Genomic DNA, 19,287 nt, shown 5'->3' with positions numbered 1-19,287 from the left:
TTCCTTAAAAAACTGGAAATAGAACTGCCTTATGATCCAGCAATCCCACTGCTGGGCATACACACTGAGGAAACCAGAAGGGAAAGAGACACGTGTACCCCAATGTTCATCGCAGCACTGTTTATAATAGCCAGGACATGGAAGCAACCTAGATGTCCATCAGCAGATGAATGGATAAGAAAGCTGTGGTACATATACACAATGGAGTATTACTCAGCCATTAAAAAGAATACATTTGAATCAGTTCTAATGAGGTGGATGAAACTGGAGCCTATTATACAGAGTGAAGTAAGCCAGAAAGAAAAACACCAATACAGTATACTAACGCATATATATGGAATTTAGAAAGATGGTAACAATAACCCTGTGTACAAGACAGCAAAAGAGACACTGATGTATAGAACAGTCTTATGGACTCTGAGAGAGAGGGAGAGGGTGGGAAGATTTGGGAGAATGGCATTGAAACATGTAAAATATCATGTATGAAACGAGTTGCCAGTCCAGGTTTGATGCACGATAATGGATGCTTGGGGCTGGTGCACTGGGACGAGCCAGAGGGATGGTGTGAGGAGGGAGGAGGGAGGAGGGTTCAGGATGGGGAACACATGTATACCTGTGGCGGATTCATTTTGATATTTGGCAAAACTAATACAATTATGTAAAGTTTAAAAAATAAAATAAAATAAAATAAAAAATGATCTGCTTCTTTCAGGGCAATATTACTCTTTTCTCATCAGTGGTAGGGTTTAGAGCCTGAACTAAGTAAAGATTATTTTCATATCATAACATTCGTTGATTTTTCTTTTTTTTATTTGATAGCTCTGAAGTCCAGAGGGGATCAAAGGAACTTGCTGAAATGTGGACTCATCACCTGCAGACGAGCCCCCAGAGGATGCCACCTGCTGGATGCTTCCATCTGGTACCCATGGGGCTGGTGACCCCATGCTTGCTCATCGGGATCTTAATTATGAATGAGGGCCCAGCCCAAGGGCCTTCATGATGGCCTCTTGGCAGATACCACCAAATGACCTGGAGGCAGAGGTTCCAGGGGCGGTTGGTTCAGCAACTCAGGGATGCCGTCAGGGCCCGAGTTTGTCTGTCTGTCCACTCCTCCATCCACAGAGCCTGCTCTGACCTGTCACTGACCTCCTTCAGGGCTGAGAGGACCTTTGGGCACCTGTCTCCCTGTGCACCTGCGGCAGAAGGCAGGACACTTCTAAGCATGAGTCTTTTGTTTTAGTAATTTTATTTTGATAAAATTTCAAATTTGCTGAAAAGTTGCAAGAATGGTACAAGGAGCTCCTTCACGGTGTATCCCTTCACTCAGACTCATAAGGTTTGATATTTCTCACCTCTCTCTTCTGTCTCATTTCTCTGTCTCACACACACACACACCTACATACACACACACACCCCTATCTTTTGAACCATGGAGAGCTAGTTGCAGATACTGAGAATAAGAACATTCTCTTTCTCATATAACAAAAGCGCAATGATCAAAGTTGGGAAATTTAAAGCGGACTCAATTCTAACCTATGGTCTGAACTCAAATTTCAATAAGCGTCCCAATAATGTCCTTTATGGATAGTTTCCTTCTGCTCCAGCATCTTCAGGATCACTTAGCTGTCGTGTCTCAGTCATTCTGTCTTTCAGAATCTTAGCGTTTTTGAAGAGTACTATTTTTTTTTAATTGGGTTATTTGCTTTATCATCGAGTTTTCAAAGGTTTTCTATTTCTAAATTTAAGTCCTTATCAGATATGTGATTTGTAAATATTTTCTCCTCACCTGTGGCTTGTCTTGTCATTAATTTCACAGTGTCTTTGGAACAGCAGACATTTCTGATTTTGATGAAGTCTAATTAACCATTTTTTTCTTTTATGGATCATGAGCATGAGTCTTGAACTCTTTCTCACTGGGCCAGCCTAGGTTATAAGTTCACCAGGAACCAATGATACTGCCTGGAACAGAATATACTGGTGGCTTGAGTCCAGTGAATTGATCCAACCCTGATGGTCTTCCCTGAAGTGTAGAAACCCAAGAGGTGGAAAAGCCCATTTAAACCCTGGGCACAGTTAGGAACATGCTGAGCAGGCCACCAAGAAACATCCTCGAGTCACAGCTCCCAGGGGAGAGCCAGGCGGCCAGCTGCACACCCTCAGTGCGGGCCCTCCTGGCTCCAGGGACCTTCTCCACTGGCACTCGGCCGCATGTCCCAGTTCCAAAATCCAAGAGCCTCTGAACAACACGAGTCTTCAACCCCCACTGTCAAACTGTGGCTTTCTGCCCCACACTTGTAGACGACGGTGTGCACAGCTCAGCATCTCCAGAGCCACTTAGACCACCCCGCTCAGGGCCCCACGAGATCCCCACGGGATGCAGGGCAGGTGGGCAGATTCCACTGATTGTTCCCCCTGGCACACACCCCTGCCTCTTCTTCACACCCGCCCAAGCCAGGGCATTGGTCTGGCATGCTCCTGCTTTCTTCATTTGAAAGCACTAAGGAGAATCCACAAGCAATGATTTTTTGGTGCTGTATTCCCTCTGCCTATGTTAAAGCACGTCTACTTCAAAGCCCCATAAGCGGATGATTATGGACCACTCGTTTTTAATCTATTCACATGTTCTCTTCTGAATTAATCAAGTGTATAATTGGAGGAGGGGGTGGTGGGAAGGAGAAAAGCTGAATCAAGTTTGGAAAAGTGTCAATGTGCCAAATTTCTAAATGTTTCTTCGACAGCAAAAGTTTGGTACTCCCTCCCCTCTGAGAAAGGGTGCATTATTTCCACTGCCTCTGCCTCATTTTATTCTCATCAGTAGAGGCAGAGCTCTTTATTCCTCCTGTTAAGCTGGGGGAATGGTCTCCATGTGGTTCTAGGACATGCTTGGGTTACCAGCAGAGACACAGAGTCAGTTACGAAGTGCTCTGGAATACAAGCACGACACCCAGCTCCTCCCCTTTCACCAAATGCCACTCAAATTTTATCTGAAAATGCCCAGTTTTCTATTTCCATGCCATCTCTGTTGACACCTAACCGTGGCAATATATCATTAGTGTCATGTCTGAATTCCACATGCTGATGTCCTCCACAACTTGATTTTGGAGGCTGAGTAATCATATTTATAGATAAAGCAAAGAGAAAAAGAATTTTTGAAGCTCCACTTACATTCTTTGGACATCCCCACTTCAAAGCACTTCTGGAGTCGACAGTATTGGCATCGATTCCTGGTGACTTTATTAATAACACAATTCTTATCTCGGTGACAAGTGTAAATCATGTTCTTCTGAATACTTCTGCGGAAAAAGCCCTGCGGGCAAGTGAAAAGAGGAGAAAATTAAGCAAGACTACCGAGCTTCATGAGAAATCAAAGTCAAGCTTATCAATGTTCGTTCTGAGTAATGAAGTGATGGCAGCAGAAAAGTTAACTTATTTAAGCCTTAAAATCCTTGTATCCTTGTGAAATATGATAGTCATATATTCATAGTCTCTCCCTTTGCTGCAAAGCAGAAAGTTCCTTTTAATCAAAACTGGACATGACTCTTACTATCTTGCTAAAAGAAAATGAATGCCTTGGGAAGTACAATGCAGAGCTGACGTCCCTCCAGACGGGCTTAACTTCCTAAGTGGTTCCCACGTTGGCCAGAGTGACTTCCGGTGAGTCTACTGTCAAGAAACCCAACAGAAGAAGCATTCAATTTGCAGAAGAAATTATATGCTTCATGAAAGAATTAGGTCTTTTCAAAGGTGTCCTCTCCAATTCCTTTTACATATTTAGCTCATGCAACCATATTTAAAACATGATTTAACTTACAGTGTTTAAGAAAAGTATTAGCCACGGTTGGAAACAAGGCAGAAAAATGACTGCTTGGTCATTTAATGGCATATTAGAGTTGTGTTGTCCAAAAAGGTAGCTGTTAATCAGGTGTGGTCATTTAAGTCAAAATTGATGAAAATTAAATAAAATTACTATGATAATCTCCACATCCATCCAAGTTGTGGCAAAGGCCACGATTTCACCCTTTTCAGTGGCTGAGTAGTATCCCACTGTATACATGGACCGTAACTTCTTTATCCGTTCATCTGTCAGTGGACACTTGGGCAGCTTCCATGTCTTGGCTATCGTAAACAGTGCTACAATGAACATGGGGGGATGTATCCTTTTGAACCATGGTTTTCTCCAGATATACGCCCGGGGTGGGACTGCAGGGTCCTAAGGTAGCTCTATTTTTAGTGTAAGGAGCCTCCAGCTGTTCTCCATAGTGGCTGCACCAGTTTGCATTCCCACAAACGCTGGGAGGGCTCCGCCTTTCCTCCACACCGTCTCTGGCATTTCTTGTGTGTAGACTTTTTGATGATGGCCACTATGGCTCTTGTGAGGTGCTACCTCATTGCAGTTTTGGTTTGAATTTCTCTAATAATTAGCGATGTTGAGAGTCTTTATTCACATGCCTCTTGGCCATCGGTATGTTTTCTCTGGAGAAATGTCTACTTAGATCTTTTACTTAGTTTTGATTGGGTTGTTTTTTTCATATTAAGCAGCACAAACTCATTGTCAATTTTGGAGATTAATTCCTTGTGGTTGCTTTGTTTGCAGATATTTTCTTCCATTCTGTGTGTTAGAAATTAAACAAAATTTAAAAATTGACTCCTCACTTGTACTAGCCACATTTCAAACGCTCAGCAGCCACGTATGCGCGGTGCCTACCACAGTGGACAGCCCGTGCACAGAATACCACCGTCCTCGCACAAAGTCCGCATGCGTGGCGCTGACTCATAAACTCACCCAGTCATCCAACGGTCTCAGGAAACGTAACTAACTGTGACTTACTGCTTATTACTGACTGCACCCTGACTCTGTAAAGACTGTAGAAGACTGGTAACTTAAGAATCACATTGGTCTGTTACAGATCCAAAGATTCCTGCCCAGCTGAGATATAACCAAAGATGACTGTTCTGTTGCCTTGCAGGGCATTGACCAGGTGTGTCTAACCTCGCCGTCTTATTCCAGCGTTCTTCTTTCCCGTCACTGTATCAGGTACACTGTCCGTCTGTGCAGCTACCTACCTAGGCATTTGCTCATATCCTTCTTTGAACCAATTTGTCCTCCTCTATTCCTCATTAATGACAGTAAATCCTCAATATGTGTTTACTGCATATTTGAATAAGTTACTGTTTATTAGGGCTTCCCTGGTGGCTCAGAGGGTAAAGCGTCTGCCTGCAGTGCGGGAGACCTGGGTTCGATCCCTGGGTCAGGAAGATCCCCTGGAGAAGGAAATGGCAACCAACTCCAGTATTCTTGCCTGGAGAATCCCATGGACAGAGGAGGCTGGCTATAGTCCACAGGAGTCGCAAAGAGTTAGACACGACTGAGCGACTTCACTTTCACTGTTTATTAACTTTTGGGTGTTACAATTTGATCGAAGAAGAAATTTATCTAGATTTTTTGACACTCAGATGAAAAAAATCAAACTTTAGGCTCCAGGAGCACAGGGTCCCCGCCTTGCCCTCTCTGCTTACCCATCTTCCCACACAGCTCTGCAGAGAATGGGAAATTGAGTGATGCTTGTTAACACGCAGATGAATGAATAGTGACTGACGAGGAAACCTGCTGTCTTTTTCCTCTTCCAATCGCCCATCAGTAACCTCTCTGCTGCTAGGGGCAATAAAAGCAAGGAGTTTTACCTTATCAATTGTGATGCAACTTTTACCTACATCAGACACAATTCTCCCGAACCTAAGAAACACGCCACCCAATGTGCTGAACCGCAAATAAGACTCAGAATTTGCGTTCGCCTTTCCCTGCAGCACAGTAACAGCACTCCAGGAGCCAGAACTAGAAACCTTCAAAGCTAAAGCACAGTGGCCAAGAAAGCTCATGTAACACACATCATTTAGGATATGTACGTGGGCACCCTAGGATTTTAATGTCTACATAACATATTTTCACTGGCATGGTTCAACCGTAAATGCCTGGAAATCTTGTTTAAGGTTGCAACTCCTGTCACATCCCAGATACACACATTTTTCCAAGAAAACATAGTTTATTTTTGTACCTCTGGAGCTACAAATATGCTCAGAATCTAAAATAACAGGCTATAAATACCCTGCAACTCTAAGAGAATCTGTGCCCTACGGTCACTTCGAACGTATCTTTTCCTGCAGAAAATATTAATACATACAGGACACTTTTGGCTGCCAGATGTACAAACCCTATTTACAAACACTTCTCTGCTCTACCGCCAAGAAACACTGACACTTGGAAGATCCAGTCTCTGCAGGCGTGAGGCCAGTGAGGTGTGGACAAAGGTGGCCTCCTCCGTTTATTAAAAACTGAATATTCAGTTCGGCACATTCTTGGCGAGGGAGCATGGAGGAGAAGAAACCAATCTCATGACACCGAGATGGAACAAGAGAGGCTTAAGAACGTTATACATCACTAATTATCCAGGGAGTGAGGTTCAGTGACAGGGATAGCAGTAACTAAATAGGACTTCTTAGTTTTCCAAATCAGAGTTGAGGCTGCATTTCATAAGGGGAATCTGAGTTTCAGGAAATTATTTCCACCACAACAGGACACTTGCTGGCTAGGACGGATGCTCTCAGGTACTTTTGCACATGGGTTGGGTGAACTGAAATGCCCTTGGCAGCCACAGAGGGGCCTGTCTTGTCCTAATCTCCCTCCCCTGCAGTAGATACCGTGAGCTGTCCAGTAAACCTCATTTCCACTGCTTGGAGGATCTCATGTGTGCATGCGTGTGGGTGGCACCATAGCCCCGTGCCACCAACATTTTAATCAACCTAATGTTTTTATCTAGGTTGAGTCTTCTTTTATTTCTAGCATTATTTAAAATGAAAACCTTTAACCTCTGGCTCAATTCAAAAGCCAGCACTGTCATTAAATGATGAGAGGGATGCTGCTGCTGCTGCTGCTGAGTCACATCAGTCGTGTCCGACTCTGTGCGACCCCACAGACGGCAGCCCACCAGGCTCCCCCTTCCCTGGGATTCTCCAGGCAAGAACGCTGGGGTGGGTTGCCATTTCCTTCTCCAATGCATGAAAGTGAAAGTGAAAGTGAAGTCGCTCAGTCGTGTCCGACCCTCAGCGACCCTATGGACAGCAGCCTTCCAGGTTCCTCCATCCATGGGATTTTCCAGCCAAGAGTGCTGGAGTGGGGTGCCATTAATAAACAGAATGAAGTCCAGCAGAACAGCAGTCAGGACTTCCCTGGTGGCACAGTGGATAAGATTCCGCCTGCCAATGCAGGGGACACGGGTTCGATCCCTGCTCTGGGAAGATCCCACGTGCTGCAGAGCAACTAAGTCCATGTACCACAGCTACTGAGCCTGCGCCGAGAGCCTGTGCTCCTCAACAGCAGCAGCCACTGCAGTGAGAAGCCAGCGCACAGCTCTGAAGGGTAGCTCCCTGCTTTCCACAACTAGAGAGAAGCCCACACAGCAACGAAGACCCAGCACGGCCAAAAATTAAATACATTAACAATAATAAAAAAATAATAATCAGAAGTGATTTCACTCTTCCTGGATCCGGGTTGTGCTAAGGACTTGGAGTCCAGCCTCCTCTCTTCTGGCAGAAAAGGGACACAGCAAGACTGAGGACGAGATCAGCCCTACCTTGAGACCTCCCTTCGAGGGACTGAGAGATAATAAACACGTTTCTCACTATGTGACTCAATGAGGTTTAAAGCCAGGAATCTGTCCCACCTAAAATTGAGAGCCTCGTAATTTGAGAATCAAAAAACTGTAGCCTCTCCCAGAAAAAAACAAAACAGAAAAACTGTAGCTGAAATTTGTCATATGTAAAATGGGCTTTAGAAGTATTGAGTTCAAACAGAAACAGACTCATAGACTTTTAAAATAAACTTATGGTTACCCAAGGGGAAGGGAGGGACAAATGAGGAGTTGGGGATTGACACACACACATGTATAAAATGGATAATCAACAAGGACCTACTCAGAGCACAGAAAACTCTACTCGGTAGTCTGCAGTGACCAGTACGGGAAAAGGATCTGACAGAGTGGACACACGTGTGTGTAACTTTGTTACTTTGCTATACGGCAGAGACTAACACAGCAGTGGCAATCAACTAGATTTCAACATAAAATAAAAGTTAAATTTAAAAATTCTTTAAAAAGTAAAAAAACAAAACATTTCCATAAAATAGTACCAAATTCAAGTGCGGTAGTTCTTGCAGCCGTAGATGGGTAGAGACACACCTGCAGGAGAAGAGGCGGAAAAGCCGAGCAGGTCCGGGTGAAGGACTCGGTCCTCCTCCTCGGAGGTGTGGCCGCAGGGGAGAGGGGACGTGGGCAGGGCCCTGGAGGGGAAGCTGAGGGGTGGCCTGGGGAGTCCCCGCGGGGAGCTGGGCCCACCCATCCCCTGAGGGAGGGGCTGGTGGCTGAGTCCCGGGACCCTCCCCAGGTGTACGTTTCTGAGATCCCCAGTGGGTCATGACAGCAGGGAGGGGCACTCTGAGACAGCTTGAGGGCGAGGACGAGGGGGCTTCCGGGGGCGCGGCTAACAGTGAGGAGGCGGGGCGTGTGGAGACGAAGGACGGACAGACCTTCCACCCGCAGGGCAACAGCCGCGGCTCCTTCAGACTCACGGACACAGAGGACAGCTCTGTGGCGGCCGAGGTGGAGGAGGGGTGGAGAAGGGATGGCCCCAGAGTCTGGGATTAGCGGCTGCAAACTGCTATATGTAAGATGGATAAACAAGAGCCCACAGGATAGCACAGGGAACTATATGGAATACCCTGTGATAAGCCATCATGGAAAAGAGTATGAAAAAGAAAGCAAGTGTGTGTATACCTGGGTCACTTTGTTGTGCAGAAATTAACACAACATTGTACATCAAATATACCTCAATAAAATGAATGAAAAAAGCGAAGCCAGAAACAACTACGATTTCTTTGGACTGGCTTTGGGTTTAAAAGATATCAACCAGAGGGCTTTCAGATGGCTTCAGCTTTCTCTTGGAGTGGAGACCTCAGCTCACCTCTGTGGGGACCCGGGGCGGGTGTCTGTGGCCAGACTGAGGCTGCAGTGCGAACCCCAGGAACTGGCTCACAGTCGCTGGTCACCAGTTAGTCTGAGGACCTGGTTTTCTGCCACGAGGTCAAGAAGACAGACCTCATCACAAACTGAGTCAAGTGTTTCCTAATCATGGGTTTTTCAGCCTTTCTTACTTTACGCTCTTCTATTCATGCTATCAAAGAACTAGGGTTCAACCAAAAAAAACCCCCTCCCAACAATTAGAACTGGACATGGAAAAACAGACTGGTTCCAAATAGGAAAAGTACGTCAAAGCTGTATACTGTCACCCTGCTTATTTAACTTATATGCAGAGTACATCATGAGAAACGCAGGACTGGAAGAAGCACAAGCTGGAATCAAGATTGCTGGGCGAAATATCAATAACCTCAGATATACAGATGATACCACCCTTATGGCAGAAAGTGAAGAAGAACTAAAGAGCCTCTTGATGAAAGTGAAAAGAGGGGAGTGAAAAAGTTGGCTTAAAGCTCAACATTCAGAAAACGAAGATCATGGCATCTGGTCCCATCACTTCATGGGAAATAGATGGGGAAACAGTGGAAACAGTGTCAGACTTTATTTTTCTGGGCTCCAAAATCACTGCAGATGGTGACTGCAGCCAGGAAATTAAAACACGCTTACTCCTTGGAAGGAAAGTTATGACCAACCTAGACAGCATATTCAAAAGCAGAGACATTACTTTGCCAACAAAGGTCCGTCTAGTCAAGGCTATGGTTTTTCCAGTGGTCATGTATGGATGTGAGAGTTGGATTGTGAAGAAAGCTGAACGCCGAAGAATTGATGCTTTTGAACTGTGGTGTTGGAGAAGACTCTTGAGAGTCCCCCTGGACTGCAAGGAGATCCAACCAGTCCATTTTAAAGGAGATCAGCCCTGGGATTTCTTTGGAAGGAATGATGTGGAAGCTGAAACTCCAGTACTTTGGCCACCTCATGCAAAGAGTTGACTCATTGGAAAAGACTCTGATGCTGGGAGGGATTGGAGGCAGGAGGAGAAGGGGACGACAGAGGATGAGATGGCTGGATGGCATCACCAACTCAATGGACCTGAGTTTGAGTGAACTCTGGGAGTTGGTGATGGACAGGGAGGCCTGGCGTGCTGCGATTCATGGGGTCGCAAAGAGTTGGACACGACTGAGCGACTGAACTGAACTGATGGTAGAGAAGGCCACATAGGCCTTAGAGCTATTTGTGAGCCATCTGCTTCATATCTTAGCAATAACCACAGAACACCCACACCCTACCCTACTCAGATTTCGTTTGTCTTCCCTTGGGGATACAAGGTGCCCTTGTACTAACTGACCTACTATCTACAGGACATAAACAATCATAAATCAGAAGGAAAGGTAACTGTCTCGTGCAAACCTAAATATTTTCCTATACCTAAATACTTAAGATTCCTAATTCCCTTGACGAGCTAGTCAAATGTCCCAAACCTACAAAGGACAAGGAAACAGGAGGCCCATCTCACTCTCTCTTTTATGGTGGTTTAGTTGCTAAGTCGTGTCTGACTCTTGTGACCCTGTGAACTGTGTAGCCCACCAGGCTCCTCTGTCCAGGCAAGAATACTGGAGTGGGTTGCCGTTTCCTCCTCCAGGGGATCTTCCCGACCCAGGAATTGAACCCAGGTCTCCTGCATTGCAGGCAGGTTCTTTACCAACTAAGCTACAAAGGAAGTGGTTAAGAATTAGGCTTTACGTATAATTATATATAATGTCTTGTTCCAAAAAACTACTAGAACTCTTCAATGAATTTGGTAATGTTGCAGGTTACAAAATTAATATACAGAAATCTGCTGCATTTCTATACACTAACAACAAAAGATCAAAAAAAGAAATTCAAGAAACAATTCTATTTACCATTGCATTAAAAAGAATAAAATACTGAGGAACAAACCTACCTAAGGAAACAAAAGACCTGTACTCTAAAAAGTATAAGATGCTGATGAAAGAAATCAAAGAAGAAACGAGCACATGGAAAGATATACCATGTCTGTGGATTGGAAGAATCAATACTGTTAAAGTGAGTATACTACCCAAGGCAATCTATAGATTCAATGCAATCCCTATTATATTACCAATGGCATTTTTCACAGAATTAGAACAAAAAAAAATCTTAAAATTTATATGGAGTCCCCAAAGACCCAAATAGCCAAAGCAGTCTTGAGAAAGGAAAATGGAGCTGGAGGAATCAGGCTCCCTGACTTCAGACTATACTACAAAGCTGTAGTCATCAAAACAGTATGGTACTGGCACAAAAACAGAAATCAATGGAACAGGATAGAAAACAGAATTAAAACCATGCACCTATGATCAATTAATCTATGACAAAGGAGACAAGACTACACAACGTTAGAAAGAGAGTCTCTTCAAAGAATGGTGCTGGGAATACTGACAGCTACATGTAAAAAAAATGAAATTAGATCATTCTTTAACACCAAACACAAAAGTAAGCTCAAAATGAACTAAAGACCTAAATCTGAGACTGGACACTACAAACTCCTAAAGGAAAACATAGGCAGAACACTCTGACATAAACTGCAGCAATATCTTTTTCAATTCATTTCCCAGAATAATGGAAATAAAAATAAACAAATGGGACCTATTTAAACTCAAAGCTTCTGCACAGCAGAGGATACAATAAACAATAAACCAAAAAGACAACCTACAGATTGGGAGGAAATATTTGCAAATGATGTGACTGACAAAGGATTAGTCTCCAAAATTTACAAACAGCTCATGATGTTTAACAGCACAAAAACCAACAGTTCAATCAACAAGTGGGCAGAAGACCTAAATAGACATTTCCCCAAAGAAGACATACAAATGGCCAAGAGGCATATGAAAAGACGTTCAACCTCACTAATTATAAGAGAAATTCAAGTCAAAACCACAATGAGATATCACCTCATACCAGCCAGAGTGGCTACTATCAAAAAATCCACAAATAGTAAATGCTGGAGAGGGTGTGGAGAGAAGGGAATCTTCCTACACTGTTGGTGGGAATGTAAATTGGTGTAGCCACAAAGGAGACCAGTATGGAAGTCCCTTAAAAAACTAAAAATAGAGCCACCAACCGACCCTGCAATCCCACCCCTGGGCGTACATCTGGAGAAAAACATGATCCGGAAGGATAAATGCACCCCAATGTTCATCACAGCACTGTTTATAATAGCCAAGACATGGAAGCAATCTAGATGTCCATCAACAGAGGAATGGATAAGGACGATGTGGTACATATATACAATGGAATATTACTCAGCCACTAAAAAGAATGAACTATGCCATTTGCAGCAACATGATGGACCTAGAGATAGTCAGACAGAGTGGCGTAAGTCAGACAGAGAAGGAGAATATTCTATGACGTCCTTATATGTGGAATCTAAAAATAAATGATACTATGAACTTGCTTACAAAACAGAAGGCGACTCACAGACTTAGAGAACGAACTCACGGCCGCCAGGGGAGGGGACAGGGGGGAGTCTGGGACGGACGTGCACACACTGCTGTATCTAAAATGGATAACCAGCAGAGACCTACTGTGCAGCACGTGGAACTCACGTGGCAGCTGGGAAGGGAGGGGAGTTTGGAGGAGAATGGATACCTGTATATGGATGTCTGAGTCCCTCCACTGTTCACCTGAAACTGTCAAAGCACTGTTAATTGGCTAAGCTTCAAAACAAAATAAAAAGGTTTTTAAAAAAAAAATAATTAGACTTCACAATATTTTTGCAAAAAACAATGGCCTGTACTTTGTGTAATGAATGATTATATATAATGTCTTATCTTACAGAATGGTTCCCAGTGGGAGCAGGGCTGTGATTTTTGACCCCTAAGCTGAAACTCCAGTACTTTGGCCACCTCATGTGAAGAGGTGACTCATTGGAAAAGACTCTGATGCTGGGAGGGATTGGGGGCAGGAGGAGAAGGGGACAACAGAGGATGAGATGCTGGATGGCATCACCAACTCGATGGACGTGAGTTTGAGTGAACTCTGGGAGATGGTGATGGACAGGGAGGCCTGGTGTGCTGCAATTCATGGGGTCGCAAAGAGTTGGACATGACTGAGCGACTGAACTGAACTGAAGGGATGTTTTTGTTGTCATAATGTACATTGCTGGCAACTAGTGAATAGAGGCTAGAGATGGTGCCACACACCCTATGATGCCCAGGACCCTCTCTGACGATCCCCCCAGTGAAGACTGAATGTATCCCCCAGAAATTCTTTCACTGAAGTCTACTGCTCCATGTGATGGTATCGGGAGCTGGGGCATTTGGGAAGCACTTAGGCCATAAGGATTTGTTGTTGTTGTTAAGTCACTAAGTTGTGTCCAACTTTGTGAACCCAAGGACTGCAGCACGCCAGGCTCCTCTGTCCTCTACTATCTTCTGGAGTTTGCTCAAATTCACGTCAATTCAGTTGGTGATGCTATCTAACCATCTCATTCTCTGCCGCCCACTTCTCCTTTTGCCTTCAGGCTGAGCACCGAAAAATTGATGCTTTCCAATAGTGGTGCTGGAGAAGACTCCTGAGAGTCCCTTGGACAGCAAGGAGATCAAACCAGTCAATGCTAAAGGAAATCAACCCTGAACATTGACTGGAAGGCCATAAGGGTAGAACCCTTTAAGAAGACCCCAGAGAGCTAGCCTGCCCTTTCCTCCCCCATGTGAAGGTAAAGGGAAGAGACATTCGTCCCGGAAGCAGGACTTCACAAAACTCTGAATCTGCCAAGAGCCTTGATCTTGGATTTCCCAGCCTCCAGAACTGTGAGAAATAAATGTTTGTTGCTTATAAAACAAAACAAGCAAACAAAACTCTGACTTGGTCACTTACTGTCTGTGTGACATTGTACAAGTTACACCAAGGCCTCAGTTTCCCCCTCCGTAAAATGGGGATACTGAAAGCACCTACTTCATAGGCCCACTTGGTGCCTCCGATCAGGAAACGCAAAAAGTGTTGGTAAGATGCCCAGCACACAGCAAGGGCCTGATGAATGGCAGCTCTTGTTCCTGGCAAAACCTCTTTTTCCAAAGCTTTCTTCTGGACAGTTTCCAATATATATCTTGTGTTTAAAATAAAGATATCCAAATAGGACAGAACAGCGCTGTGAATTTCTGGACAACACGGGCTACTGTGGGCAGGCAGCCTCCTGACTCCCAAGACCCATTCATAATCCACTCACTCAGGGCCATTTAACTGCGGTAGAGGTGGTGGGCTCTCCCGGGGCACACCAAGACGGCAAAGGTGGATACGGACTGCCCTTCTCCAACCTACCAGGAGTGAGAAGTCAAGTGAACCAAGCAGTAGAGAAGCAGAAGAAGAGCCCAATACAGTGCCTGGCACATAGCGGGCACACACAAATGGAGGGTTTGAGATTGACATCCACACACTATCGTGTATAAAATAGTAACTAATAAGGCCCTGCTGTACAGCACAGGGGACTCTGCTCAAGACTCTGTAATGACCTATATGGGAAAACTCTTTAAAAGAGTGGATCCATGTATATGTTTAACTGAATCACTTTGCCGGACACCTGAAGCTACCACGACCTTGTAAATCAGCTACAGTCCAATAAAGTTAAAACACTGTGGGTGAGCAGAGGTCAGGGTGAGGAAGGACAGGGAAGGACCAGCGGTGCAGACTGGCAGAGAGGTGAGTGATGGGCGTGTGTGTGCAGCCACGGTGGGGACAGGGAGCTGATGGGCAGACAGGGTCAGTTCAGGAAGGCCAGGCCAGGCACTTGCTGGAAAGGAACTCCCTCTTCTGTGCAGGCGAGGACCAAGGTCAGCAGCGTATTCTGCCAAGCTGGGCACCACTGATTTCATCCTGCATTAATTTAACATATAAAGGAAGCTGAGTGCTGAAGAATTAATGCTTTTAAACTATGGTGTTGGAGAAGACTCTTGAGAGTCCCTTGGACTGCAAGGAGATCCAACCAGTCAATCCTAAAGGAGATCAGTCCTGAATATTCATTGGAAGGACTGATGCTGAAGCTGAAACTCCAATACTTTGGCCACCTCATGTGAAGAGCCGACTCATTGGAAAAGACCCTGATGCTGGGAGAGATTGAGGGCAGGAGGAGAAGGGGACGACAGAGGATGAGGTGGTTGGATGGTATCACCGACTCAATGGACATGAGTTTGAGTGAACTCCAGGAGATGGTGATGGACAGGGAGGCCTGGCGTGCTGCAGTCCCTGGGGTCGCAAAGAGTCAGACATGACTGAGCAACTGAACTGAACTGAAGCAGACCATCGAGCTCTGGGTATCATGGGGCCTGGGGGTGGGAGGGAGCAGGGATGGGGGAGGTGGTTAGTGTTTGGTGGGGGCAGAGTTTCAGCCTGGGACAGAGAAAAATTCAGAAGATGGATGATGGTGAACATTATACAAAGTGTGAATGTACTTAGTGCAGCGGAACCGCACAATAAATATGGTTAAAACAGTATGTTTCATATTACATGACTTTTACCACAATAAAAAAAAATCATTATTTAAGAATACAAACACCTAAAGCCCTTAGGTTTGAGCAGGAATGTAGGCCAAGAATCTCTGATTTCTGAAATGACAGCACAATCAGCTGACTCCTGCTTAATCCTCAAGATGATTTTAAGAATTCACAATGCAGTGTTTTGGATGGAAGCCGCTTTTTCCGTTTTAGAGCCCCTTTCGTCGGGTTTAACAAGTGTAGAAAGTGTCATGATCTCTGGAAGAAAGGCACGAAGTTAAGCCTTTTTTGTTTTTCCGAAAAAAAGGCAACTTGGCCCCAAATTCACCATAAAACACATTGGGCCAGGAGAAGTTCATCCAAAAGATAGCATGGGTGTCACACGTGTTTGCACTGGGCTTCGGCGGAGTCGATTTCTACCCCGTGCAAAGTTCAAAAGGGTGCTTTCTCCTTCCAGAGTGAGAGGAGAGAGAGAGAAGTGAGGAGTGTTAGTCATCGTTCGTCGCTCATTAAAAGGAATCGACTGCGATCCCAGCTCGATCCAAGAGTAGCAAGCAGGTGGCTGCCCCAGGTGGGCATCCCCCGGGCCAGCGAGCCTGGCATGGAGACTCAGGCTGGCCAAGCACAGACCTGCAATTCCCATTTCCAGCCAGAAGCAGAGGAGCTGCCAGTGGGAGGTGAGGGTGGAATACTCCCATCGCAGCTACTTTGGGAAACGCGGCTTTCAGACCAGGAAACACGTTGCCTTAAACAAACAAAAAACACCCTCTGGACTGAGTAGAAGTCTATGCGTGACAACGTCTGAGAAGTTATTAATAGCCAGATTTGGGGGGAGAAAGAGAAAAGTGAAGACCTTTTCACCCCACTGAAAGACAATGGTGAGAGGGAGGGAGAAAGTAGAAAAACAGCCTGCTGTTTTGATGACAAACAGAGCGCTTCCTCCCCCGCGGGGAGGCTGGGCACGCATGGGGCCGAGATCGCTGGCCCGCCAGGCCGGGGGCCGCTCTGTGCCACCCAAGGAAAACGCCGCGGGAGCCACGCTCCACACAAGAACGTCGTGTCATGCCAAGGGGCACGGGCATAGAGCCATTCGTTTTTTTGTTAAAAAATAAAAGCCCCTGCCAGGGCAAGGCACCTCTATTGTGAATTCAGCAAAGGTGAACGGGTGTCCACGTGGAGGTGGACAGCCTAGCTCCTAGGAGGCCCGGAACTCCACGGTGCCACTTGCCTGCTCCTGGGAAAGTGGCCTCTGAGTCCTTCCCCTTGACCACGTGTTTCAGCCCCAACACTCTCCTGCCAACTCCCTCAGACCGGAAGTCTCCTGAGCACACTGACTCTTGTGCAGGTTAGAAAGACAAGCCTTTATTTTGGGGGTGATGGGCAGACAGGGTCAGGTCAGGAAGGCAGACAGGTAGCCCAAATGGTAAGGAATCTGCCTATAGTGCAGGAGATCTGGGTTCGATCCCTGAGTCAGGAAGATCCCCTGGAGCAGGGCCTGGCAACCCACTCCAGATTCTTGCCTGGAAAATCCCATGGACAGAGGAGCCTGGTGGGCTATACAGTCCATGGAGTTGCAGAGAGTTAGACACAGCTGAGTGACTAGCACTTGCTTTATTTTGGGAGATGCCTAGAAAGATGGTTCTAAAGAAGGCAAAGACTACAGATTTAGCAAAAACCTCATCTCTGTGGGAGCCAGTCTTTCCAGAAGAGGGTGATTATGGCCTTTTCCTGGACTTTGTTAGGCGAGCCCCTGAGAGCTCAACCCCTGTTAGACCCAGAGGCCAACGCTCTCAATCCTTCTAATCCCCTGTTAATTAGAACTCCCCAGGAATACCAAGTTTGCAAAGGTGGCCTGGGTTCCTAACTGGAACCTGAATTCACAACACCCAAGATTAAAGTTTCAACTTCTAGAGTCTTCCACGTCCCAGGACGGGCACAGAGCCAGCGCATTCAGTCCACAATGCTCTTTATTTTAGAGGAATATAATCTGGGGAAGAAATGCCACTGGGTAAAATGAACTGGGACTAACAAGTAAGAAGAGTTTAATTGATTGGACAAAACGTCTTTGAATTTAGGTGAAAAAAAATAGCTTTTTATATTTCCGAAGCATGATCTTGGATAAGAGTTTTTGAAAGTGCTCAGCTATCATAGAGTCCGGTTGATTATTATAAACCCATGCTACGGGTAGGCAATCTATCAGGTTTGGGGACCAACAATCACAAACAAGATTTGAGGAGGAGAGTTTCACAAGACAAGTAAACACTACCAGTTAAACCGGCTGTTTTTCAGAAGTGCACGCGTGTCCTGGGTGGCCACACAGAGCCCAGCCCTGGAAGGGTCTTGCCTTTGGTTTACTGCTCTGCTGCCACTGTCTGGAACTTCTGGACCATTTTTGAAAGGGAGGTGAGCAGTTTCATTTTGCCTGGGTCCTGCAAACCAAACAGCCAGTCCTGGCCCTAGAATACCATCTCCAGCAAAGGTCTCTGACTTTCTTCCTCTGTGAGGACCTGAAAACCTCCTCTGGATGACCTCAAGGCTAGCTGTAAGACTGCAGATGAGACAGAATTAAGCAAGTCCACCACCAGGATGCTTTAGATCTCCTGGGGATGCTTCTGGGCAATTCGATGGCTCCAGAAAGAGCCAGAAGGGAAAACCATTCAGGAGGTATTTGATGTTCTACTTTGGGCTTTATTTCCCACTTGGATAAGGGACTTTGGGAGGGAGCTGGGAGGGGTAGAAAGAAGATGGAGAACTTTCTCAGAACTGAATAAAATTTCCTTCCAGATAGCACATATGTTTAGGCACAGTCTCAGGAGGGAATCTAGAAGCTCATTCATATGCCTCCTGAATGTGCCAACTCCTCCTTGGGAGCCACCAAGGGAAAGAGTGAAGCAGAAAGAAGCTGAAGAATATGAGGCCCAACAGTTACTCTGTTATCCAAAGGACTTCTGTACAGCAGGTTAAGTATTACAAATGCAGTATCTTGAGGACCACTTCCCCACTTTGCAAGAATCTGAGTTGAGACAGTAGAAAGAAAAACTGTAAGAGAATAAAAAAAAAAAAAATTTCCTCTAAAATGGATGATTTCACTGGGCTCCACATAGCTTTCTTTAAATCTGGTCTTGAGAATTTACTTTAAACCAACCAAAGACATCTGTTTTCTAGATTACTTGGGTCAGGTATTTTGTGCCCTTCCACCGTGAAACCCATAGTTACCGATTTATCATCAGGATTACTCAAAATATAACAGGGCAAGTTGCCAGTGCATTTTAAGTTTTAAAAATCTCAATTCTTTCTCTGAGAAAAATTGCACCAAAATAGGTCCTCGGCCACAGCCCAGGAGTTAGCAGACCCCAGCTGCTTTGCACATTAATTACTAAATCTCCTCTGGACCCAAGTTCAAGATCTTCATCTGTCCCGAGGACGGGGGAAAGGTAAGCAGGAGGAGCAGCCAAAATGTGCTTGAAAATACATAAATTCTTCGCAGATGAGGATGAATTTTTAAATCTCTTTTAGAAGTGTGGTATGCAACAAGCCACCATCAGCAAAGCCAGGACTTGCTCTGTCGTGACATGTGGGCTGGTGACAAGGTACGGCTCTGTGTATCACACCCTTCCAAGGCCTCTCACACACCCATAACTAGGAGGTGCTGGTATTGTTTTGTGTCATGAAGAGGGACCTAAATTAGAACAGAAAAAATAAAAACCTTTGACCAAAATTTCTTGTACTTATTCCAAGTTGATTTTCGGGGCCGGTCAGGGATCCTCTCGCTGGAA

General features: G+C 45.4%; 1 protein-coding gene across 3 annotated transcripts in view; it reads right to left on the bottom strand.

Moving 5' to 3' along the window:
• The window catches only part of RARB (retinoic acid receptor beta), a 451,744-nt gene that overhangs the window by 103,393 nt on the left and 329,064 nt on the right, over positions 1–19,287 (bottom strand). For 2 of the 3 annotated variants that reach the window (XM_044924897.2, XM_006068951.4), the window contains exon 3: positions 3,166–3,307. In XM_044924897.2, the coding sequence (XP_044780832.2) occupies positions 3,166–3,307 (142 nt within the window). Of the gene's footprint in view, positions 1–3,165; positions 3,308–5,517; positions 5,654–19,287 lie in introns of those variants that run through there. The other variant, XM_044924863.2, reaches the window with a different exon arrangement.

This window comes from Bubalus bubalis, chromosome 1 (genome assembly GCF_019923935.1).
Source record: "Bubalus bubalis isolate 160015118507 breed Murrah chromosome 1, NDDB_SH_1, whole genome shotgun sequence".
Lineage (NCBI taxonomy): Eukaryota > Metazoa > Chordata > Mammalia > Artiodactyla > Bovidae > Bubalus > Bubalus bubalis.
Note: the sequence above shows the minus strand (reverse complement) of the source record. Positions and strands in the feature narration are given on the sequence as shown.